Raw genomic sequence first — 26364 nt, forward strand, 5'->3', positions numbered from 1 at the left:
GATATCCATGGCAATGAATGATCAAGAAGCTCTTTGCTCCATGTGGACTGCTTCAGTCTGTAGGGGATTTGGCATGAGGTGATGTAGAGGGGACCCTGGGGAAAGTGGGACACAGGGTCTCAAAATGGGACTGTCCCATCTAAATTGGGACGTCTGGTCACCTTATCTTAATAAACTTGGCGCACTTCATTCTGGTGTACTCATTACTTAAGCCTCTTAATGCAGGGCTATTCAAAATAACATCACTGAAAAGAAGAAGGTTCAGAATTTTTTGTGACATACCAGTCAGTTCCATTTTCTGCAAGACCGCAGTGCTGTTTCTTGTTGCTTACAGTTCAGAGGAAAATGGTGACACCACAGGCGGAATCGTTTTGTGTGCTGGAGTTTGCCAAGTGTAACAATCAAATTTATGAGTGTTTGTCTTGCAATTTATGGTGCCCATGTTGAATGGGTACCCCTTCCCTTCCATGCACCTCAGGGACTATAAAACTGTAAATTAGACACCCAGAGCTGCAATGTGGCAGAAATTGGAACTTACTGGTAAAAACTTTGAATCCTTCTGTTTTCCGTAATGTACAGATTGTGTATCTGTCTCCTTTTTTTTAATAACCCTATTCATCTGACACATATTCTGGCTGTCCATACTCTAAATATGAAATTTATTCCAGGTATGAGCTGGAGTAGATTTCTGATATAATTTATGCCAGTTTCTGGTGTAAATTATAGCAAATGTGAAGTGCCTTAAGTGGCCCTGCCCCTAAACTGCTAATCCCGCCCACATGTTTAAAAGCTTGTGGTGCCAACACACAATTCCAAAACAAATAACACATTTTGGGGCATGAGATGTTGTGCATCAAAATGCACAGATTTGTATGCCAGAAAACTGGCACGAAGTTTTAAAAGGTGTTGTAAACATGTCACATTGATGTTTTCCTGATGAAACTACCTGTGGCGCACCTGTTTCTGCGCTTGGTTCCATGAATGGGCATCTTATTGTTTAAACCTATTTGATATATTATCTTTGGATTCACCCTGTAAATTTGTTACTCAACATGTCACAATAAGACTCATTTGGTGTGTTGCATATTGGAGACCAGCTAGAAGGTATGTGGAGGCACCTAGGAGGTGAGTGAGGAGACTTATAAGGCCATGCATGCTCCTCTGAGAAATATATGCAAATATATTCAATATTGAACAATACCTCTGCAGTGCCACCTATTGTATGGCAGCATTCCTTTAAATAATAATAATAATCTTTATTTGTATAGCGCCAACATATTCCACAGCGCTTACATAGACAGGGGAAATACAGAAAGACAAAAGTACAAAAAATTACAGAACCACGGTTACAATCGTAATCAGCTGATGGAAACAATAGGGGTGAGGGTCCTGCTCCAACGAGCTTACATACTACAAGTAATGGGGTGATACAGAAGGTAAAATGGCTGGAGGTGTGCACAGTATCGCGTGCTGGAGAGTGAGGGATGCTATATACAGACAACAGTCAGACATTTAGCTATGCGACGGCAGGATCAATATGACTACAGGAGCGGTTTATGATGGCTAGCAGGGATTGCAGTCAGTAGGTCAGGAAACATGTTATCAGGCGGTGTACAGAAGGGTTTGTTTAGGGAATGCGGTATGCATCCCTGAAGAGGTGCGTCTTTAGAGCACGCCTGAAGTTTTTCGAGTCCTGGATTGCCCGGATGTTCTTTGGTAGTGCGTTCCAGAGGACCGGTGCTGCTCTGGAGAAGTCTTGGAGGCGGGAGTGAGAAGTTCGAATTAGAGGGGTGTGCAGTCTAGTTTCGTTTGCCGAGCGGAGAGCCCGGGCTGGGTGATGGATTGAGATGAGGGAGGCGATATAGGGGGGCGCTGCACTGTGGAGGGCTTTGTGGATGAAGGTAATAAGTTTAAATTTAATTCTGTATTTAACTGGCAGCCAGTGCAGTGACTGGCACAGGGCAGAGGCATCTGAGTAGCGGCTGGACAGTAATATGAGCCTGGCTGCCGCATTCAGGATGGATTGTAGAGGGTAGAGTCTGGTGCAGGGGAGGCCGACCAGCAAGGAGTTGCAATAGTCGAGCCGTGAGTGGATGAGGGCAACAACAAGCGTTTTCAGCGTGTCTATGGTGAGAAAGGAGCGGATTCTTGAGATGTTCTTTAGGTGCAGCTGACATGTTCGGGCCACTGACTGGATGTAGGGAGTAAATGAGAGATCTGAGTCGAATATGACCCCAAGGCAGCGGGCATGTTGTCTAGGAGTTATGGTGACGCCACACACTGAGATGGAGATGTCAGGAGGAGGTCGGTTGGTGGAAGGAGGAAACGCCAGTAAGTCAGTTTTAGAGAGGTTTAGTTTTAGGTAGAGAGAGGACATGGTGTTAGAGACAGCAGACAGACAGTTGGTGATGTTTTGGAGGAAAGGTGCAGAGATGTCACGGGAAGAGGTGTATAACTGGGTGTCATCAGCATAGAGGTGGTAATGGAGGCCAAAGCTCCTGATGGTTTGTCCAATAGGGGCTGTGTAGATAGATAAAAGGAGGGGGCCAAGGACCGAGCCTTGGGGGACCCCAACAGCAAGGGGAAGAGAAGGAGAGGTAGAGCCAGCAAAGGAGACACTGAAAAAGCGGTCAGATAGGTAGGAGGAGAACCAGGAGAGAGCAGTGTCCTTTAGGCCGATGGAGCGAAGCATACTGAGGAGGAGTTTGTGGTCAACTGTGTCAAATGCTGCAGAGAGATCGAGGAGGATCAGTAGGGAGTAGTCACCCCTCGATTTGGCTGACAGTAGGTCGTTTGATACCCTTGTAAGGGCAGTTTCTGTGGAGTGTTGGGGTCGGAAGCCAGACTGTAGGGGGTCGAGGAGAGAGTTCTCTGATAGATAGCTTACAAGGCGGGAGTAAACCAGCCGTTCTAGTAATTTGGAGATGAAGGGGAGGTTTGAGATGGGTCGGTAATTGGCAACGTCAGTTGCGTCAAGAGTCGGCTTCTTTAGCAATGGGGATATGATGGCATGTTTGAAAGAAGAGGGAAAGATGCCAGAGGCCAGAGAGAGGTTGAATATAGTGGTGAGATGCGAGATGACCACTGGGGAGAGGGATCGGAGGAGGTGTGAGGGGAGAGGGTCGCTAGCGCAGGTGGTGGGGCGAGCAGAGAAGAGCAGTTTGGAGACTTCTTCCTCTGTTGCTGGTCTGAGTACAGACAGTGAGCAGGAGCTAGCTGCAGTGCTGACAAGACTAAGGTCAGGGCTAGTCTGGGATTGGGAGGTTATTTCTTGACGGATGTCATCAATTTTCTTTTTGAAATAGGCAGCCAGTTCAACAGCACTGAGATCCGTCACCGGGGGCTGCGGTTTAGGGCTGAGAAGGGAGTGAAAAGTATCAAAGAGCTGTTTAGGGTTGTGCGATAGTGAGGAGAGGTAAAGTAGACTTGTTTGGCGTGGTGGAGGGCGAAGTTGTAGGTTTTGAGCATGAATTTGTAGTGGAGAAAGTCTGCAGACGTTTGCGACTTCCTCCACAGCCGTTCGGCACTTCTAGAGCACCGCTGGATAAAGCGCGTTTGAGGTGTGAGCCAGGGTTGCCGTGGTCTACATCGGATGGCTCGGGTCCTGGGGGGCGCCGCTTCTTCCAGGGCATGTTTGAGAGCGGTGTTGTAGTGAGCGGCAGCCAGGTTGGGGCAGGAGAGGAGAGAGATGGGGGACAGAGAGGACTGTAGGGATTCAGCAAAGTCTTGTGTGTGGATGGCCTCTAAGTTCCTGTAGGTACGATAGGTAGGTGGGTGTGGAGAGGTGTTAGGGAGTGTGACAGAGAAAGAGAGGATGTTATGATCTGAGAGTGGGAGAGGGGAGTTAGTGAAGTTGGAAGCAGAGCAGAGCCGGAGGAAGACCAGATCCAGAGTATTGCCATCCCTGTGAGTGGGAGAGGCTGTGAGTTGAGAGAGACCAAGGGAGGTGGTGAGCGAAAGAAGCTGAGAGGCAGATGGGGAGATGGGGTCATTAGTGGGGATGTTAAAATCGCCTAAGATGAGGGTTGGGATTTCGCAGGATAGGAAGTGGGGGAGCCAGGCAGCAAAGTGGTCCAAAAACAGGCGAGCAGCACCTGGGGGGCGATAGATGACTGCTACTCGCATGGACAGCGGGCGGAAAAGCCGTAGCATATGTACCTCAAATGAAGCATATGTACCTCAAATCATGTCAGACCCTTTAAACAAGTCTTTAAAACAATGATTGGGAATTGAAAACCAAGCCAGAAAACCATACACAGACAGCTGTTTCGGGGTTTTTGCCCCTCATCAGTGTGCAGTAGGTTTCTGGCGTGGCTATTGAGAGGCCCGACCTATGCCACAGGCCTCTTACTAGAGAAGCCAGACACCTACTGCGCACTGATGAGGGGCAAAAAACCCCGAAACAGCTGCTTGTGTATGGTTTTCTGGCTTGGTTTTCAATTCCTAATCATTTTTTTTAAAGACTTGTTTAAAGGGTCTGACATTGATTTGAAAGAATGCTGCCATACAGTAGGTGAGGCTGTTATATCCCCTTGTTTTGTACTCTCTGTACATGAATAAAGCTTTTCGTATATATATTTTTGGGTGAGTCTTCTGGCTCTGTTGTTTTTTACTAACTTTGTGGTAACCTCTCTTCTCAATTCCAATTTCCTTTTTTATCTCCAGCCTGAAGGAAGACGTTTGACACAGACCCTGAAATCAGTGGTTTTGGATCCAGCATTAAGAGGTCCGTATACTGCGATAGGCTACAGTGTTACCGACTCATACCTTTGGGGATAGAGGCAGTATTTTTTAAAATGTTGATGTCTACATAGGAATAATAAAATTGTTAATCTGTAGTATGTTTGTAGATTTTTTTAAGAGTCTAAAGAGTTTTAAGTCTCTTCTTACTACTGAGTCTTCTACAGGTGGAGTGCAAGAAGAACAGATCAAAGCAGTAGATCCCAAAAATATTGTCCCCAAGACACAAGTGGACACCATCGTTACCATTCAAGGTGAGTTCTTAGTAGCTAATTCACATTATATATGATATTTCTATTTTCTGTACAGAATGAAGAACAATCTCTATGAAATATATATCATGACTGTCTCAAATTTAAATCATATCCAGGAAGCCCAGTAAGTGAAATGGTGGAGAAATCTATTGAAGGTGGTAACCTGAACCACCTGATCAATGCCCCAGGTGGATGCGGAGAACAAAACATGATGTCTATGACGAGTCCCCTGATAGCCGTGATTTTCCTGGATTTCACCCACCAATGGGAAAAAATAGGAGTACAGCGCAGAGACCAGGCCATTCAGTTCATTAAAAATGGTAAGATATAAGACATTTATTTTTTTGTTCAAGGAAACTCATCCAGAATGTAGGACCTATTTGGGCAGATTTAGGCCGCCTTCACATAGACCGTATTGGAATTTGCTACAAAAAGTTTGTGGCATTTACAGTACAAGTCATATGGAGGAGATGCCTAAAATCTTCCCACAGTGCAGAAAGTTTTGTGTAACAAATGCACAGCATTTTTGAAAAATGCGGCAAATTCTAAATCTGCATCATGCCTATTTCCACTGCAAATGTTAACCTTTGAAATACAGGTATTGAAATCCATGGCAGATTCACTTCAAAAGCCACGGCCAAATACGCACCATTTGGCTTTGGCCACATGCTTTCCTATATAGTACTTGGTTTATCAGGGTACTAATAGGTGTGATTTGCAGATAGATCTTCTCCTACAGGTTATGATTAGTGCTTAGATCATACTAATGGACAGTTTGAGGGTTAGCTACCAAGAAGAGGGGGCGAACTTGTCAGGGCGGCTACACTACTTGTAGGCAGGGATTGACAGGTTGTATGCTAGACTCCGTTCTAGTAAAATAATGCATCTGAATCGTGAGTAATTTACACATTCCACTGGTGTTTGTTGATCTGTATTGATTGGTATTGCCTTGTGAATCTTTTTTATCTTTTTTCTTCTTATACACCTTTTGTATTGATTTGGTTTTAATTTTAAGCAATAAAAATTAAGTATTAGTCAAGTTTGAATATAGTTTATTTTTGGTTGTGCTGCTGTGACTATCTTTTTGTCCAGTCTAACCTTACACCACCTATTACTTGGCTTAAGGCCTACTTAGCTCATAAGGGTTGTCCGGTTACATGAAAGCTTCCCTTTAATAGGCCTGTCTCTATTAAATTAACAAACAGACCATTACTTATACTTACCTTTCCTCTAGTGCCCAGATACAGCCTTGCACTTTCGCTGGGGTCCTGGCGTTTATTTTTGACAGCAGCCATCAGAGAAAGTCACTACACTGATGCCTCCACTCTGTGCCAATCACTACACCGATGTCTCCACCCTGTGTCAGTCACTAAACCGATACCTGTACCCTGTGCCAGTCATTACACTGGTTGCCCGTACACTATAGAATACTATTTATACTTTTTCACTCTCTATCATAAATCTCTCCACAGTGCTGCACCGCCCTATATCACCTCCCTCATCGCTGTCTACCACTCTACCTGTGCTCTCCATTCTGCTATAGATCTTAGACTAAGTTCCTCCATAATTCGCACTTCTCAGTGCTGTCTCTAAGATTTTTCCTGAGCTGTACCGTTTCTCTGGAATGAGCTACCATGTCGAATCAGGTTAATCACAAATGCACACATTCTCAAAAAATGCATTTCCTAAACTTATCACATCCCCTAATCTAACTCTTCTCCATTTACCCCCCTTCTACATTCTCCCTCGAACCTGATCCCTTCATCACACAGTATTCATTACTCCCCATAACCCTAATACACCTTCCATCTGTACATACACAGATACTGGCTAGTAAGGGGCTCATACAGCTATATATATACTCCCCCATTTATATAAAACATGACTGGACCATGGCGCAGAACCATACAGAAAAATCTTTTTTATTTACTTGTACATAATAGGATTATATACTGTAAGTAAATATGGAATAACATGATGTACACAGCCATAAAATGTTAGTCACCCTTAGTGGATGAAGGTACTTTTACGTTCGATGACTGTCGGACTCTCCCTTCAGAGTAAACAGACAGCCCTGTGTACACCCGTATTTACATGGGCCGACAGTCACCCGTAATCTCTTATTTCAGCGATCACTTGGGCGACTGTCGGGCTGTGTAAAAGTACCCTGAGACTGTATTTACGCGGGCAAGTGTGATACAGGTCCGAGAAAATCAGACCTACAAAGCAATCATTTAGCTGCAACTTTGCATGCGATTTTCAAGCATGTGCAATGCATTTTGTATGAAAAACATGCAATATGCATGACATTTACTTGTGTTTTTCAGGCGTGTGAATAAATCTCAAGTGTTCCGATAATTAAAATGTCAAAAGATGGATCATACTCGCATTTATACATTGATTTATGTTCATCTTCAACAGGTGTAATTCAGCAACAAGCATTCGCAAAACCAGACTCTTCATATGGTGCCTGGATCGAAACACCTTCCAGCACATGGTATTGGACAATTTTACCATTGCTTTAACCCTTCCCTACTATTTCCTTTATACTATAAGGGCGAGCACCCACTGGCGTTTTTTTACCTGCGTTTTGCGTTTTTCCTGCACAGGCATAGAGATAACATGTGTTCCTGTCCACTGGCATTTTTTTTGCGTTGCGTTTGCGTTTTTAACATAGGAACTGTCAGTTGCATATGTGTCCTTATTTTTCTCCTAATGCACCCATGAATGTCAATGGAAATTAACGGAAAAGCCGCGAAAACGCCGCGAAAAACTCGCGAAAAAATCACGGGAAACGCAATCGCCAGTGGGTGCTCGCCCTAAAGCTAGTTTTACCTTGCAGTTTACTGTAGTACCAGTCTATTGTGTTTTAATTATGATTCATTGACCTCAAATCTGATAAAAAGCTACAGTAGCTTAAAACACTTAGATACGTCAGAAGATGTCATCCATAGGACTCTGTTTCCTGTGGCTCCCAGTGATTGCCAAAAGGAAAGAGCTTTGACACTGTTTAAAGTGCTATATCCCTTCAACATTTGACTGTGCTTTCATGACAATGGGTATTAAAGGGTGACTCCAGCAAAAACACATTTTTCCACGCCTCCCCCCCTCAAGTGATTGTCTGTCACACTCTGGAGATCTTCTCCATGTATTCCAGCCACTTCCCTGCAGTGTAGCCCCCTGTCTGATGCTTATCAGGCACCATTTTGAGATTGAGATCTTTTACTTTCAGTTTCATATCTATCCCATTATGCTTTAGCACAGCCTTAGCTGAGGCTGTATCATTTTGTCAGCTTGGGGGACTGTTTCATTATCAGTACCTTCTACATTCACCTAAATAAGCTACAGAGCACAAGTATCCAGACAGGAGGATGAGCTGTGATCTCCTCTATTATAACTGTGTGACAGGAGATGTGTGGTCATCATCAGTAACTGTGATAGGAGTGCCTGTGTTCCCCTCTAGGCATTTTCTGTAGTAGGGATCATGCAACAGTATCACAGAATCTGACTAGAGACTCAATACATAACCCCATTCAGATTTGAGCTGGTCAGAACTGAGATCACATGACCATTTGAGGAAAAAGTGTATGGGAGTTTCAGAGGAAAAGTAACTAACCAAGGTAACAGTAGCTCACTTATATGTACTGGGGGAATAGCAACGTAACGAATTATTAAAAACAATACTGGAGTGGTCCTTTAATGAGCTCATACATTACAGTTCCATTGCAATGAATGTCATGCTGTAACTACAGACTTAGAAATCCAAAGAATGAACGGTCATAGTACTCTAAAGGCATGCCGGTGTGGTTGGGGCACAGAGCACACCCTACTAATAACATCTTCTGACAGGTCCAAGTAACATGTCAGTCCTAGTAATTTGGGCTCCATAACTGACCAAAACCTGTCTGTATTATTGTTCACTTTCTTTTTTGCCTTATTCCGAATATCTGCTTCTCACTTTATGGCTTGAAACTCCTCCCTTTGCATTTTAAGCTCCGCCCCTGCTTATTATAACTCTTATTTTGCTCATTATCATTCTAGTTCTCTCTGTTTTTATCACATTTCTTTCTTTTCAGGCTCACTGCTTATGTGGTCAAAGTATTTGCCATCTCTTCAAGTGTGATCAACGTTGAGAGCAATTTGATATGCAACTCAGTGAGGTGGCTCATTCTAAACAAGCAAAATCCGGATGGGGAGTTCAGAGAAGATGCACATGTCTATCACCAGGAGATGGTGGTATGTAGAAGGACCACAAAAAAGCAAATTGCAATACTTCAGCTAAAGGACACGAGATCTTGTTTCTCTTAACTAATGACTCAGTAACATAGAATGAAACAATGCTTTTGCATTTTGGAGAGGAGCTAATTTGCATACATTTTACCCATAGAGCTTTGCCTGTAAGTCTCCATACATCAGCTGGCTCTCTTCTACCAGAACCAGTATTCCCCAGAGCTCCTGCATTCAAAAAACATTTCCCAATCACTTTTTCTGGTTCTCATTAATCAATTACATCAGTGTGATGTCATATCACATGCTTAGAGAATACTTATTGTCATAACGTATATTGCATGATTTGTTATACTGCAGAAGCCTGTAGTTGCCATTCCCTGACTGTTTAAAAACCACCTCAGTCACCAAAAAATGTCCTCAGCAGTACGGCCATGTTCATAAGACGTGGATTTTCCATTAGCAAGTCCACCAAGGTTTTCTTAGATTATCTGCTGCAGAAAACTGCAGTTGAAACTTGGATTTCTCTCATGGATTAGCCAGTAGATCGGCACATGGATCAGCCCTATTGTAGTTGACTAGAAATAACATCCAGCTTTTCAGCAGAATCCACAGCAACAGCTAACATGCCGTGGACTCAATAATTCACAGCCTACTCATTATTCCATATGGATTTCAATCTACCTCATTCACATTCATTGCCAGGGGAAAGTTAGCAAGTCTGAACATAGCTTACCAATCTAAAGCAGAAAGGCAGGGGGGAGATGCAGCTGAAGTTCTTTTGTCAGTGTTAGTAAAAGGGGAGGTACAGCAACAATGGCAGACATCTGATTGGCTCAGAGCACACAGCAAAGCTCTGACATCACACTAGAAAGTAGCCGCCCACTCAGCAAGTATGGGGAGACATCATGTGCATTTTTAAAAGTATAGGGGAGGGAAAGGTAAAGGAAGCAGATTAGATGCACACAGTTTCTAATACATCTACAGCTGCCTAAATATACCTTTGTAAGAAGCAGCTATTGTCCAGATAGTCACTGAAGATTACAAACGACAGTCATTCATCTGCTTTTGCGCGGAGCAATGATTGTTCATTAGTTGTTGGCTCAGGTATTGTTCATAGGAGGGATGTTCATGCAAAGTCGCTTACAAGTTCACTTACGAATGACTGCCACTTTACACCAGATGGCGTTTGATCAACCAGCAACTATTTTTTGGTAAGCTGAAAGAAAACAACTAGCAGTTTATTGCTGGGCACCCTGTTGGTGGCCATGTGTACACTGAACAACTGTCATTTGAGTTTGCTTTTATTGCGTTTTTTGGGAGACAAAATGCTAAAAATTAGCATTTTGCCTCAGTTTTTTAGCGTTTTTTTAATGCTTTTTGCCGTGCAGGATAAAAAGCATGTTCATTTTATCTTTTTTATTACTTTACGGACACGACAATACCAAATATGTGGGTTTAAAAAAAAAAATAATTATGCTAATATGAAAAAAGCATAAAGGGTTTTTTTTTACATTTTTATTTTTTGTACATTATTTTGATCTTTTTTTACACTATTTTTGTCCCTCTGGGGGACTTACACTGTAGCACCGATGATTGCTGCGATAAGGCATTGCAGGACTTCTCTCCTGCAATGCCTTATTGCTTATTGCAGCGATCATAGGCAATGGCAATACAGGATGCCGGTATCTGGCGTCCTGTTGCCATGGCAACCAGCTAGGCTCTCTGCGATAACACCCCGAGAGTCGGTTGAAGTCACAGAGGGAGCGCACTCCCTCTGTGAGTTCTTTCCCTGCTGTGATCTACTTAGAAGGAAGGGGTTAACATCTCAGATGCACCCCTGCTGTTGCAGTGGGAGACCGGCTATTAGTGACAGCCGACTCCCGCTGCTGGATAGCGCGAGATCTGTCATGATCTTGCACTATCCCTATGACATAAGGGTACGTCATTTTACGGGAAGTACCCTGCTCCCATGACGTACCCTTACGTCATGGGGAGGGAAGGGGTTAAAGGGGTTTTTCATAGAATGGTAGAGTTGGAAGGGACCTCCAGGGTCATGGGGTCCAACCCCCTGCTCAGTGCAGGATTTACTAAATCATCCCAGACAGATATTTGTCCAGCCTTTGTTCGAACACTTCCATTGAAGGAGAACTCACCACCTCCCGTTTTCAAGTTATTGTTTTTATATAATTCTGGCACCCGCGTGTCCAAAACTGTATAAAGTCAGTATACGCATTGTGACGCCGGACCACCTCTTCAGAAGGCCTGGTGACATCCCGTCATGTGGCCTTCTAATGAAGCCCCTGGCGGGTTTATGGGACGTCACAGATGATGTCCCTGTCAGGCCTGCTACTGGCTGCAATAGTCACATGGGTAAACAACCTACGTGTCCCTTGCAGACAGAATAAACAAAGTGCAAGTGGACGGAGTTGGCGGCGGGGAAGCAGAGCGGTAGCGGGGAGGTGAGTATTGCTGTTTTGTTTTTTAGTTTATTAATAATAGTAATACTCATCTTCCCAGTGCCTGCAATGTTTCAGCACAGGGGGAACTCGGAAAACCTTTAAGGAGTGACTGTGAATGTCATTTTGTAAATATACTCTTGGTTTCTTATAGGGCGGTGTAACAAGAGGTTCTGCTGAGCTGGATTGTAGTCTCACCGCCTTCGTTCTCATCGCCATGCTGGAAAGTGAACATATCTGCAAGGACAGAATTGACGTAAGCTCTTATATCCTATTACAATCACCTGCTATGTTATTTATTATAGCCCTACCTTCTGTTAACTAAAATTGAAATTATAGAAACATTGATGATGAAGTCCAAATTCAACACCTGTGACTTATGGTCTTTACACCATATAAATCAGGCTCCACATCTGCACTATCCAGATATTGTGATCCTTTTTTATATAACTAATGGGATCTACTATGAAAACTAATAAGATCCCTAAGTGCACATAGATTTGGAAAACACTTAAAGACCATTGTGTCATGTTTATATGTCTATAATGCACTTTAATTATTCATTTACTTCCTGAATTAAACCATAATGGCAATCCCGATGTAACACATTATAGAAAATATGCACTATTGTGGAAAACTATTTATATTTCCAAAGTTCAGTTCATCAGTACATTGGCACTACAAGTAGTACATGGAATGGCTCTAGTACTCTACCATTTTTTTTTTTGTATGTCGGCATTCGTATGCGGGTTGATGACAGCCTGTGTAGACCAGTAGCATACGAAAAATGAATCACACTGTGTATCACTTTATATTGCTCATTCATAGCCATTCAAGTCATTATAGCCATCGATATGCTTTACTTGCAATACCACTCCTAACCATGTGGTGTGCAATTTCTTGAAACCACATGCAATCTTGAGCTCAAATCACAAATAGTGAAACACATGGAACAAATACTTTTCATGTACACAATCCACATAACTTGTACATATATAATGTTCATTTCTTATACATGCAGAGTCTACCTGGAAGCATTGAGAAAGCCGAAAATTATTTAAATGATCGTTATCAGTCCCTGAAGAAACCCTACTCTGTAGCTATCACTGCCTATGCTCTGGCTAAGGCTGGCTTGCTCAAGGACACTGGGATACTAATGTCTGCATCTACAGGTAATACCAGCAATTATACAATGTGCTCACAGTCCATATATCCTGCATTTCCTTATGTAATATACACTGGAGTCAGGATGGATTAAATGTGGAAAATTGGCTTCCACCTGATTGTTTTGTTTTTTGTGCCTTTCTCTGGATAAGCATTGGGGGTTAATAAGCTGAACTGGATGGGCATGTGTCTTTTTTCGGCCTCACGTACTATGATACTGATATGCCAAAAGTCCTGGGATAGCAGCATGTAAATTGATTATAAAGCAGCGTTACCTCAAGGGATGGCTTAGGAACGCCCACATTTTTATAAATTGTGAGGTGTTATCTTGTAAGTGAGGTTGAACAAGTGCCAGTGTGCTCATGGCCAGACTAAGTGAACTATTTGAGTTCAAACGAGACATGATAGTGGGTGCCAGATGGATGGGACATTACATAACATTCCTCAATCAACAGTGTCACGTGAGTACCGGGAATATGGCAGATAAGTCATTACCACTCACAGTGGACAACGCAGTGGCCGCTCACGACTGCTTAATGATTGTGACTGGAAGCATCTTGTTAGAATTGTTTGCAAGAACAGACAAGTGACCCAGGCAGTATTCACATCCACTTCCTATGCAGGAGGCCCCACACACATATCCTGCAGGTCATTGCGGCGTTCTTTAGTTTACATGGGATATGGGGAGCAGAGGACACAACTAACCTGTCTTGTAAGGCTGCCATCTGAACCCTAGAGGACTGGCAACATGTGGTCCTATGAGTCACTGTTTTGGACTGATGGTAGGATTTGTGTGTAGCACAGACCCCATGAAGCTATGGACTCTAGTTGTCAACAAGGCACGATGCAGGCTGGTGGTGGTTCTTTTCTGGTATGGGATCTGTTCTCATGACATAGGTTGGGTCTACTGGTCAACCTAAACATGTCATTGACCGCTGCCCGCTATATTTCAATGCTTGCCAACCATTTACAGCCTTTCATAAACTTCATGTATGCCCACAATTATAGAATATTCAAATTGTCCAGAATTGAATCGAGGGGCATTCTAGAGAGTTCCTAGAAATGGTAGGGCATGCACAATTGCCAGACACGAGCCAAATCTAGCATTGGGATGTGATGGAGAGGTCCATCCATACCGAGATCCTGCACCTACAAATACCAGAGCTGTGGGTGGCGATCCAGATGGCATGGCTCAACATCCTTCCAAATGTCTTCCGTTCACTACTGGAAATTATGCCACTTCGAGTTGCTGCACTTCGCCATGCTAGAGAGGGTACTACATGATACTACTTTCTGTCCCATGACTTTTGGAACATCAGTGTATGTTTCCAATTAATATAGATCCATTTTATTAAATTACAGTAAGTTCTATATCAGTATACGTCATAGGAGGTTTTTTAGACATAATTTCATTTATGGTAGATCATGTGACGAACATCAGCCATATTATCACTGTGTTTAAGGATTTTTGTGCCCAAATCTCCTTCAGATAACACCCACTGGGATGAACCAGGCTCTCGCTTCTTATCTCTTGAGGCCACCTCCTATGGTCTTCTCACCCTCTCGCATTTGAAGCAGTTTGAGAAGGCTGGACCGTTGGTGAAATGGCTAACTGAGCAGAGATACTACGGAGAAGTTTGGGGGTCAACTCAGGTTTGTCATTTAATTAGATGAAAAATGTTATAACGTTAGTTTATATCCATCAAAGTCATCTATCATGGGAGAAGAAAAGAGACAATAGCCTCTGCTGGCCATAAGTCGTGGTTGTCATTGTCTTTCTACAAGAGGAGTCAATGGTCAGTGAATAAGAGAGGTCCCTGGCCATAAGAGATTACATCCTACAGGAGAGAGAATCCTATCCATAAGAGCTGAAACTCTACATGAGAGAGGTCCATGCCCATAGAGACTTAGACTCTACAGGAGAGAGGTCCATGCCCATAGAGGCTTAGACTCTACTGGAGAGAGGTCCCTGTTCATAAAAGCTCATGATCTACATGGAATGGGAATAGTTGCAAAGTAGATTCATAGTGCTCATGGTACGAGCCCCTTATGTTGGCATGGGAAGTATAAATAAAGCCACATAAACCAGTCACCCAGCCAGTATTTGATCCAACATGCAGAGTGGTAGAACAAGGGCAGCAAGCTGTGAGGAGGGTGGAGTGCAGAGGTAATGATGTATATGGGGCATGGCATGAGCTATGGTTATATTAGATAGATGTCTTTGAAGACATACGTTTTCAAGGCACACTTAAAACTGGTAATATTAGGAGCAAATCTTAAAGGGCAGTGATTTCCACAGAATAGGAGCAGAATGGGAATAGTCCTGCAGGCAGGGGTGATAGGATATATTAAGTGAAGATGGCTGTTGTAGGTTATTGGCTGAGTAAGAGCATGATTGTGTTGGTAGATGTAGGTGAGAGGAGATATATTGCAATGCAGCATTGTGGAGAGTCTTATAAACAGCAATTTTCTTCTATCAGAAAGTGTAATAATATACATTTTGTTTTATTTTCTGCCCACTGCCCCCAAACTGTTCTACAAAAAGAAACTTCCTTATAACTGAGTATGGTTTTACCTGCTGGCATTATGGGTAGTGCACTGACCATGTCTATATTCTTCTTTTACTCTTGGGTTCTAGTCCACTATAATGCAGTTTGAAGCTCTTGCTCAGTATCAAAAACATGTACCAAGTTTCAAAGACTTAGATATGGATGTTTCCTTCAAACTTCCTGGGAGATCCCAAAGTACAACTCATCGTCTCAATCTGAACGTTGCCCTGCTGGCCCGAACAGAACAGGTAAGAACTCATCACTGGTGTTGTGTAGAAATAACTTTTCTCTGAACTCTTGTGACTTCATCTATTTCTTTGCAGACAAGTGAAATTGGGGACTTTATAGTCACTGCAAAAGGAAAAGGTCAAGGCACTTTGACGGTAAGAGAAGACTATATTTTGCCGGTGTTTGAATGGGATGTTCTTCCAATATAAACCCTTTCCATAGGCCCTATAGATATTGGGACTATTTTTGTATTGCTTATAGCAAGCTTTAACAACTTTATTTCTATTTGGCCGCTAGGTTTTGTCGGTTTATCATGCTTTAGAGACAGAAAAGGAGAAAAAATGCAACAATTTCGATCTGTCCGTGACAGTTAAGGATGAACCTGACGGTAAGATTTTTGCACCTGATGTTTGTCCTATTAAGGGTGTCTACCCACTAGCGATATTTCTTCTAGCGATGTGAGAGCAAGTGCTAATCACAGGCAGCGCTCAGCTGTCATTCAAAATCATTGGTTTCAAAGTCATCGCTCTCGCATCGCAAGAAAAAATATTGTTAGTGGGTAGTCACCCTAACTCTTATTTATGCTGTGGATATTTTGGGGTCTTACATTTATAAGCTTATGATGTAGAGATGAAGAGAATGTAATTAACAGTAGGGCTCATACACATGGCAATGTCCGATGAAAGGAACATGCACAAGAAGACTTTACAGATCAGTATTATCTGTATCAGCAGTCAGGTAGGTGAACCAGTAAAGTAAACATTTTGCTACGGTGTTCCATTGATGAATGGCTGAGCACTACCTGTGATTGGCTGAGCACTCAGCCAATGAGACCAGCGCTTTCTGGGGGCAGGAATTTTTCAATCCACCGCCTGAAGAACACAGAAGAAGACTGTCGCGCCGGAGAGAAGAGCTGGATGGCTCTTCTAGATGAATATCATATTATTTTTTTTTCCTTTTTTTAAAAGCTAGGGCTGATTTTCAGGGAAGGGCTTATATTTCAAGCTTTTCCCCAAAAATCATTGCTGCGGGGGTTGCCTGCAACCCACTGCTTTCAATGGGGCCGCAGCAGTGCCGACCCCATTGAAAGCAATGGGATAGCATCTCGGACTTCTGCCACAGCTGTGGCAGAGGATTCCTTCATCCCGATGAAAGGAACATGCACAAGAAGACTTTACAAATCAGTATTATCTGTATCAGTAGTCAGAAAGGTGAACCAGTAAACTAAACATTTTGCTACGGTCTTCTAAAGCAGTATTTCCCAACTCTGGTCCTCAAGTCCCCTCGACAGATCATGTTTCCATAATATGCTGTAGAGAGAAAAGCTGTGGCAATTTCTAATGTGATAATTACATCACCCATACAATGCGATGGAAATCCTGAAACTATGACATGTTGAGGGCTCTTGAGGTCCGGAGTTGGGAACACACAGAGGGATTGTAATGTCAAAGAGGATATCCAGAGTGCTATTTGATGGGACAGAAAATCTTTGAGAAGATTATTCCTTCATCCTGACCAGATTTCCTTTCAAAGGGGTGATGGTTTGGAGACGTCATATGAGCCATTGACTGGAGAAACAAAAGTAAAATAACAAACAAAAAAAAAATTTCTATAAACTGTAACATATAGTCTGAAGTATCGTTGATGTAGCAGATCTCTTTCATTTATATGACTTCTAGAGGGTAATGGCGTGGTGACAATGATAATGCTGGGCAACATCTTATTTCTCGAGCCCCTGCTAGTCCCTAAATATATAAAAAATATACAATGAATACACTGGGACTTCCAGGGATTGCTGATTTGAAGGGATAAATGTTGCCAATATTCTATTTTCTTGTAGAAGGTTCAGCATAGATACCTCTAAAGGTCCAGACAGGTAAGAAAGAATTCCTCTCTGCTTCACTAGCGTCAAATTCCAATTCCAGCACTAGAGTCTGCAGTAAGCACCCGTGTAAGAAGAGATACAAGATATCTCGCACCCCAAATAAATATAAAGACAGAAAATCCAAAGCTACTGTGTGCACTTGTAGGTTCTACAGCAGTCAAATCTGTGGACTTTGGGACTTTGCTGCTAGTGATGTTGAGAAGAATTTGATCTTATCCGTTTTATTTCCATTTTTGGATATTCAGAGTTTCTAAAAGATGAACAGAATACTGACAGTGGGAGGAGAAATTGGCATTTGGATCTATAAGCCGTGACAATTTTCCATGAAGGGGTGTTCCCATTTTGAACAAACATGGTCATGTTGGGAACATGTTGGGTGGTCAAGATTATGGAATAAGCTGAGCCTAGCTTGGTTGGGCTGTTTCTGTAATTCTCATAGACATGAATAAAAATCCTGAGCGGTGGACCTCCATTAATGAACTACGGATGACCTATCCTGAATGCCTGGAATACTCCTATTAAGTTATCTGGGACAGACTGACTGCTATGGACATGCTGCCTGACATTTCATAGAAAACAATCTGTAGTTGTGAGGTCAATGTATGCCTAGCAACCAGACCGTCTGATTGACACTCATAAGTTAAATCCGTATTAAAGGGATTGTCCAGGAATTTAACAAAGTGGCTGCCATCCATGCAGCCTGTGGAAAATCATCCAAAGACAGGAGAATGGATCTCTGAAGTGAATGGGAGGTTGGGGGGGGGGGGGGGATATGGGCAGGGCCACCATCTTTCTGCTCCTTAAGGCAGCTGCATTTTACTAAAATGGCTTTCACAGGCTACACAAACAACTGCCATTTTGTTGATTTCCTGAACAAGCCCTTAAAAGAAATCCTATAAATTTAATGTATCCTTATAATTTTCCACAGCTAAGAGGCCTGAAGGGGCTAAGTCCACTGTTTCTATGCTGATATGTACCAGGTAAGTTTCATAATTTACTGATATTCTTAATGTGAGCTGTAATATTAGTATGCTACACTATATGTAGTATATAGAAAGTTAAAGGGGTTGTCCCGCGAAAGCAAGTGGGGGTATACACTTCTGTATGGCCATATTAATGCACTTTGTAATGTACATTGTGCATTAATTATGAGCCATACAGAAGTTATTCACTTACCTGTTCCGTTGCTGGCATCCCCGTCGCCATGGAGCCGTCTAATTTCAGTGTCTAATCGCCCGATTAGACGCGCTTGCGCAGTCCGGTCTTCTCCCTGGTGAATGGGGCCGCTTGTGCCGGAGAGCTGCTCCTCGTAGCTCCGCCTCGTCACGTGTGCCGATTCCAGCCAATCAGGAGGCTGGAATCGGCAATGGAACGCACAGAGCCCACGGTGCACCATGGGAGAAGACCTGCGGTCCACCGTGGGTGAAGATCCCGGCGGCCATCTTAGCAAGGTAAGGAAGAAGTCGCCGCAGCGCCGGGATTCGGGTAAGTACTATCCGTTTTTTTTTTTAACACATGCATCGGGTTTGTCTTGCGCCGAACGGGGGGCCTATTGAATTAAAAAAAAACCCGTTTCGGCGCGGGACAACCCCTTTAAAAGTGATACTTTAAAAATAACATTGTAAGGGAGACCAAAATCCACACTCGTCCCTCTCCAATCACCAAGGATCCAGCCTAGCAGGGATATTTGGCAGATGGCTCAGAGATGGTGGCAGATATGAATATGTGGAGCCAGGACGTTGCTTCAGATCTCTTCAAGAATGTGCAAACTCGGTGATATCAGTGGCCAACATCTGTCGTTGCTAAGCAGTTTCATGTTCTGAAAGACCCATAATGAATAAGTACAATTGAAAATGCAGAGTTGTATTATATGTAATTCCCTAAGATATTTTCATCAGTTGAGTCCTCAGGGCAAGGATATAATGAACCAGTACTTGAATTGTACCTGAAGCCCATTGACAAACTGTAGACTGACACTTATAAACCACACATTGCAGTCCACATTTATGACCCCGTATCTACTAGCCAAAGCAAAGAGTGTCTCCCTCTTGAGGACTTGTGTATGCATTACATGGACAGCCCACTAATTTCAATAAGAACAATGCAATACTTCATTTCACCTTTGGAGGCAATGTGGGGAAATAAAGCACTTGGTACTAGGCCCCCTCACATATTTCAGCTTAGTTCATATAGAGGGATATCCTGTGATCAACATATTGTTACTGACCCCTTCTAACAAAAAGGGATTTGCAAGGTACCGTATATACCGGCGTATAAGACGACTTTTGAACCCCAAAAAATCTGCTCTGCAGTCGGGGGTCGTCTTATGCGCCGGTAATACAAAAAAAAAAAAGTGTAAAAAAAAAAAATTTATTACTCACCTCCCCCGGCGTTCTGTCGCGCTCCGGCAGGATGCCGCTCGCTCCGGCAGGCTGTCGCTCGCTCCTCGTCCCCGGCGCAGCATAGCTTTCTGAATGCGGGGCTTGAAATCCCCGCTTCCAGAAAGCTAATACACACGCCGTCAGCCATGACAGCATTGAATGGCTGTGATTGGCTAAAGCACACGTGGCTTCAGCCAATCACACTATTCAATGACATCATTGCATGGCTGTGATTGGCTGAAGGCGCACGTGTTAGCAATCACACCCATTCAATGATGTCATTGAATAGTGTGATTGGCTGAAGCCACGTGTGCTTTAGCCAATCACAGCCATTCAATGATGTCATGGCTGCCGGCGTGTGTATTAGCTTTCTGGAAGCGGGGATTTCAAGCCCCGCATTCAGAAAGCTATGCTGCGCCGCGGACGAGGAGCGAGCGACATCCTGCTGGAGCGAGCGACATCCTGCCGGAGCGAGTGGGAGGTGAGTAATGAATTTATTTTTTTTTCTCCACTGTATACCGGCGTATAAGGTGACAGTTGGGGGGTCGTCTTATACGCCCCGTCGCCTTATACGCCAGTATATACGGTACATAAATCTGTTAATTTTGATGTTGCCCAATCAGAATATATTTTGGTCAACACAAATGTACAGTTTTTCCAATGATGAGTGATGTTCCATGGAGAAAATCATTTGCATAATAGAAAATATGTTTTGAAGTATATTGTTTATATGCTTGTTAGATTGGAGGTTTGGGGTTATTTCTTTGAAGAGGACTTCCTGATGACCTCATATCAGCAGGGCTGGCTGGTTAGTTCTGCAGCGGCAGCCTCTCTGACTGCAATAATGCATTTCTTTTGTATGTACTCACCACCATTTCTTCGTATAGGTTCTTCTTATATTTGACTCCCGATTCTGTGAATGTGTCAAGTGGGTGGTGCCCAGCACTTTCAAAGTGTGACATCAGACTTGATTGACACTGAGTGGTGGGGACAGCCCGCTTGATACATTTAGAGGCGGGAGCTGAATCTGAGGAGAACCCTTAGAGGAGAACAGAGGTGAAAATAAACAAAAGAAATACATTGTTGGATTCGGTGGGGCCATGTTTGCAAAGCTATGCAGCCGGCCCTGCTGACATGAGGACATAACAGGTCCTCTTGGACACTACAGCCAGCTAACAGATTTCTTCTAGCATCAATGGGCTAAACATCGAATCTTTTTGCAGATTCCTCAAGAACCAAGATGCCACCATGTCCATCCTTGAAATTTCTATGATGACTGGTTTTACACCCGATATAAATGACCTAAATAGGGTTAGTATTGTTGTTTGGAAGCAATTCAACCGCACATGAAAATTAACTTTCACATAAAAATTGTTTGAGAGGAGCGCCCCTCTATGTTCATCACAATCTAGTCACAGCCCATTTACCAGATGCTGTATAGAAATCCCAGCTGTGTGAAATTACTGATACATAGACTAAAGATGCTTAAAGGGGTTGTCTCGCGGCAGCAAGTGGGGTTAAGCACTTCTGTATGGCCATATTAATGCACTTTGTAATATACATCGTGCATTAACCCCTTAACGACTGCCCCATCGGGAAACTACGTCCTCAGAAAGTGGGCCTTAATCCTAGAGGACGTAGTTTTATGCATCCTCTTTGGATTGATGCCCACTTGCCTGAGGACGTGACAGCTCCATGCTGTCGGTGCCCGCAGGTAGCCGACAGCATGGAGCTGTCATCCCAGGAAGTCCCCCCCAGTGGCTAGCGCCGATCGCAAAAAAGTAAAGAAAACTGTCAAAAAAGTTAGTTCTTCAGCTGCCCTGCTGGATCGGCTCCACCAGGGCAGCTGAAATTACTTACCCGGCTTGTCGGCGGTGTCCCACGGAGATCTCGTCCTCCCGGACCCGCCGGCGGCCTTCTGCGCATGCGCGCCAGGCGATGACGTCACGCGCATGCGCAGAAGCCCAGGAGCCCCCAGCAAATTTAAAATCTCCTGGCTCCCGGCTCCTGAAGGTAGCCGGGAGCCAGGAGGTGTTACCGGGGACTGCTGTGAGCGGTCCCCGGGCCCGCGATCGCCGCTATCGATTAGATAGCGGCGATCGCGAAAAAGTTGAAAAAGTAAAAAAAAAGTAAGGTTTCACCTCCCCTCATGGATCGGATCCATGAGGGGAGGTGAAAATACTCACCCCCGGTCCTCTGCGATGTCCCGATGTCCCGGGACCCGAAATCCCGGTCTGCGCATGCGCGCCCGATGATTGACATCGGGCGCGTGCACAGAGGGGCTCGAGCCCCGGGAAATTCAAAATCCCTCTGCTCTTGGCTGCCATGTGTAGCCAAGAGCAGAGGGATGTCACTGGGGACATGATCACTGTCATCCAATGGATGACAGTGATCATGTAAAGTAAAAAAAAAAGTGCAAAAAGTTAAAAAATAAAAATAAAAAAGGGGTAAAAAGTAAAAAAAAAAAGTGCAAAAAGTTAAATTAAAAAAGTTTAAAAAACTTGCGTTTCATCTCCCCCCACGGATCTTATCCGTGAGGGAGGATGAAATGACGTACCTAAGGCCCGCGGATTTATCCGCGGACCTTACCCCAGCTTCTGCGCACGCGCCCGTCGCCAATATGGCAGACGCATGCGCAAAAGCCGTGGTAATTTAAAATCTCCCTGCTCCTGGCTACAAAACTTAGCCGAGAGCCTGGAGATTTTACGGGGGGCCGCGGTGAGCGGTTCCTGATCACGTGTTCTCCGTTATCCAATGGATAATGGCGGTCACGTAAAAGTAAAAAAAAGGTGAAGGTTCATCTCCCCTCACTGATGCGATCGGTGAGAGGAGATGAAACTTTTTGCCGGAGGCCTCCGTATTTGCGCCCCGACACAATCTTCTTCCGTGAACGTTCCCGGATTCTGCGCATGCGACCGCCTGCAAAACATCGGACACATGCGCAGGAGTCGGGGAGCCCAGGAAATTTAAAATCTCCTTGCTCCCAGCGACCAACGGTCGCCGAGAGCCTGGAGCAGTGACGGGTGGCCTCGTTGAGCGGTCCCCGGTCACGTGTTAAAAAGGTAGCGATCTACCTTAGCCTGGTCTCACATGACCGGATAGGAATTACGGATTCCGCATGAGTCTGATCCGCGCTAATGCGCAGATCAATCGCATTGGATTACCCAATTCCGCTCACATTAGTGGGTTGGAATTGTATAATCCACTCGCAGAAAAGAGAACGCAGCAGGTTCTATTTTACTCTGGATATCCACAACATAGAGCCCATTGTGCTCCATGGTCGCGGATATACCCGCAGCCCATACGCAACTCCCTTGTATACGGGCTGCGGCTACCCGCGTCATCGCTAAGCGACGGTGCGGAAAATACAAACAAAAAAAAATATATATACTGCGTATGACCGCCCGTGTAAGTACGCAGTTATGCGCAGTACATTACGCGGCCGTACGCAGAGTCACAGCCGGGCTCACAGATGGGATCCGCTGTGGACCTCCGCAAGCAGATTCCACCTATGGCTGCGTGACCCCGGTGTTATTCAGACCGCTACCTGTGATACGTATTTTACAAGAAGCCCCGGGAACGTTCGCCTTCCTGCAGTTCCAGGAGCAGCTTGTTTAGCGTCTTCTGTGTGAGACCGCCGCATCTCATTAAGCTTACGGAGACTCACGGAACGCCACTTTTTACACCCCATACCTGCTACTGAGGGCAAGAAATACCCCCAAAAAGCATGAGAGGAGGGAGGATACACGGTTTTATAGCCCCATGTACCCATCCCAACCAGCCTCCGTAATTACCCTTGTCTTTGGAAATATTACACAGTTCACATTATTACTTTTATCTAAGATTTGGGGAACGCCGAAAAGGGTGCGGAGTGTGTGTGGGGCGTGGGGGGGAAATTTTTTTAAGGTGTCAATTTTTATTCCGTACAAGTGGGCAATAGGGCCTGGAATGTATTCAGTTGTGCCCTGAAATCCAACGGGTGTTCCCTCCATTATAGGCCTTGCCATGTTTCCTGTAAGTAGATTAGGGCCACAATGGGTATGTTTCTGAACACGAGATAAATGGGGGGATCCATTTTGGGGTGAACGTCTTCATTCCTATGTACACTGTACAAAAAAACCTGTTTTTAAATTGACAAAATTGCCAAAAAAATGAAAATCGTAATTTTTTCCTTCTGCTTTGCTTAGATTTATTCAAATACTGTGGGGTCATAATACGTAATACACCCCTAGATGAATTCATTAAGGGGTCTAGTTTTTAAAATGGGGTCATTTGTGGGGAGGTTTTATCGTTTTGGACGCTCAATGGCTCTATAAGTGGGCAATGGGGCCTGGAATTTATACCATTGTACCCTGAAATCCAACGGGTGCTCCATCCATTATAGGCCTAGCCATGTGTCCTTTAAGTAGGTTAGGGTTACAAGGGTTATGGTTCTGAACACGGGACAAACGGGGGTATCCATTTGTAGGGGAAAGTCTTCATTCCTATGTGTGCTGTACAAAAAAAACTGTTTTTAAATTGATACAACTGCCGAAATAATGAAAATTGTAATTTTTCTCCTACTGCTTTGCTTAGATTTATTCAAAAATTGTAGTGTAAAAATACACAGTACACCCCTAGATAAATTCGTTAGGGGGTCTAGTTTTCAAAATGGGGTCATTTGTGGGGGCTCTCTGTCGTTTTGGCCGCTCAAGGGCTCTACAAGTAGGCAATGGGGCCTAAATCACCTTCATGCTAAATTTCTGTTCTGAAAGCCACCGATTACTCCTTTCATTTTGGGCCCCGTTGTGCATCCAGACAAAAGATTAGGGCCACAATAGGTATGTTTCTGAACACGGGACAAACTGGGGTATCTATTTTGGGGTGCAAGTCTTCATTTATGTGTGTGCTATACAAAAAAAGCTGTTTTTAAAATGACAGAATTGACAAAAAAACGAAAATCACAATTTTTTCCTTTTGCTTTGCTTCAATTCTTTAAAAAACTGTGGGGTCAAAATGGGCAGTACACCCCTAGATAAATTCGTTAAGGGGTCTAGTTTTCAAAATGGGGTCACTGGTGGGGGCTCTCTTTGGTTTTGGCCGCTCAAGAGCTCTACAAAAGTGCTATGGGGCCTAAAACGCCTTCAAGCAAAATTTATGTTCTGAAAGACACCGACTACTCCTTTCATTTTGGGTCCCGTTGTGCATCCAGACATAAGATTAGGGCCACAATGGGTATGTTTCTGAACACGGGAGAAACGGGGGTATCCATTTTGGTGTGTTAATCCTCATTTTCATGGGCTCTATAGGAAAAAAATATGTCTTTAAAATGACATATTTGCAAAAATATGAAATTTTATTTTTTCTCCTCTAAATTGAATTAATTCCTGAAAAAAACTGGTGGGGTCAAAATACTCATGACACCCCTCAGTGAATACATTAAGGGGTGTAGTTTTTAAAATGGGGTCATTTGAGGGGGTATCTATTATTCTGACACTTATGAGCCTTTGCAAACTTGGTTTGGTGCAGGAAAGCAAAGTGTTCCTCAAAATGCTGAAAAGTAATGTTTAATTTGTATGTCCTCTAAATGGTTAAAAAAAAACACAAAAGTTTTTCAAGTGTGCATTCAGAATAAAGTAAACAGATGGAAATATATATCTTATCAAAAATTTGTACAGTATGTTTGGACATATTTGAGCTATTACGGTTGAAAATGTGAAAAAATGACAATTTTTTCAAAATTTTTCCAATATTGGTACTTTTAATAAATATACACAAATTATATCGGTCTCTTTTTACAACCTAAATGAAGTACAACATGTGGCGAAAAAACAATGTCAGAATCACTTGGATATGTAAAGCCTTTATGGAGTTATGCTACGTTGAACGACGCATGTCAGATTTCCAAAATTTGGCTCCGTCACTAAGGCGCAAACAGGCTTCATCACTAAGGGGTTAAATATGAGCCATACAGAAGTTATTCACTTACCTTCCCTGCGCTGGCGTCCCCGTCTCCATGGCTCCGTCTAACTTCAGCGTCTAATCGCCCGATTAGACGCGCTTGTGCAGAAGGGTCTTCTGCCTTCGGGTCTGTCCAGCAGCAGCGGCGTTCTGGCTCCACCCCCTTCAACGCGTCATCGTGTAGCTCCGCCCCTGTCACATGTGCCGATTCCAGCTAATCAGGAGGCTGGAATCGGTACACGTGACGGGGCGGAGCTACGCGATGATGCGTACAAGGGGGCGGAGCCAGAACGCCGCTGCTGCCGGACAGACCCGAAGGCAGAAGACCCTTCTGCACAAGTGCGTCTAATCGGGCGATTAGACGCTGAAGTTAGACGGAGCCATGGAGACGGGGACGCCAGCGCAGGGAAGGTAAGTGAATAACTTCTGTATGGCTCATATTTAATGCACGATGTATATTGCAAAGTGCATTAATATGGCCATACAGAAGTGTATACCCCCACTTGCTGCTGCGAGACAACCCCTTTAACCTTCAAT

General features: G+C 43.8%; 1 protein-coding gene across 1 annotated transcript in view; it reads left to right on the forward strand.

The window, feature by feature from the left end:
• Positions 1–26364, forward strand: part of LOC136612968 (venom factor-like) — an 86025-nt gene that overhangs the window by 43688 nt on the left and 15973 nt on the right. Inside the window, exons 22-34 of the mRNA XM_066593742.1 lie at positions 4666–4726; positions 4908–4994; positions 5111–5314; positions 7416–7491; positions 9071–9230; positions 11835–11936; positions 12702–12852; positions 14334–14497; positions 15483–15641; positions 15717–15776; positions 15919–16009; positions 18435–18486; positions 21111–21198. Coding sequence (XP_066449839.1) covers positions 4666–4726; positions 4908–4994; positions 5111–5314; positions 7416–7491; positions 9071–9230; positions 11835–11936; positions 12702–12852; positions 14334–14497; positions 15483–15641; positions 15717–15776; positions 15919–16009; positions 18435–18486; positions 21111–21198 — 1455 coding nt within the window. The remainder of the gene's footprint in view (positions 1–4665; positions 4727–4907; positions 4995–5110; positions 5315–7415; positions 7492–9070; positions 9231–11834; positions 11937–12701; positions 12853–14333; positions 14498–15482; positions 15642–15716; positions 15777–15918; positions 16010–18434; positions 18487–21110; positions 21199–26364) is intronic.

The sequence above is a fragment of the Eleutherodactylus coqui genome, chromosome 2, assembly GCF_035609145.1.
Source record: "Eleutherodactylus coqui strain aEleCoq1 chromosome 2, aEleCoq1.hap1, whole genome shotgun sequence".
Taxonomy (NCBI): domain Eukaryota; kingdom Metazoa; phylum Chordata; class Amphibia; order Anura; family Eleutherodactylidae; genus Eleutherodactylus; species Eleutherodactylus coqui.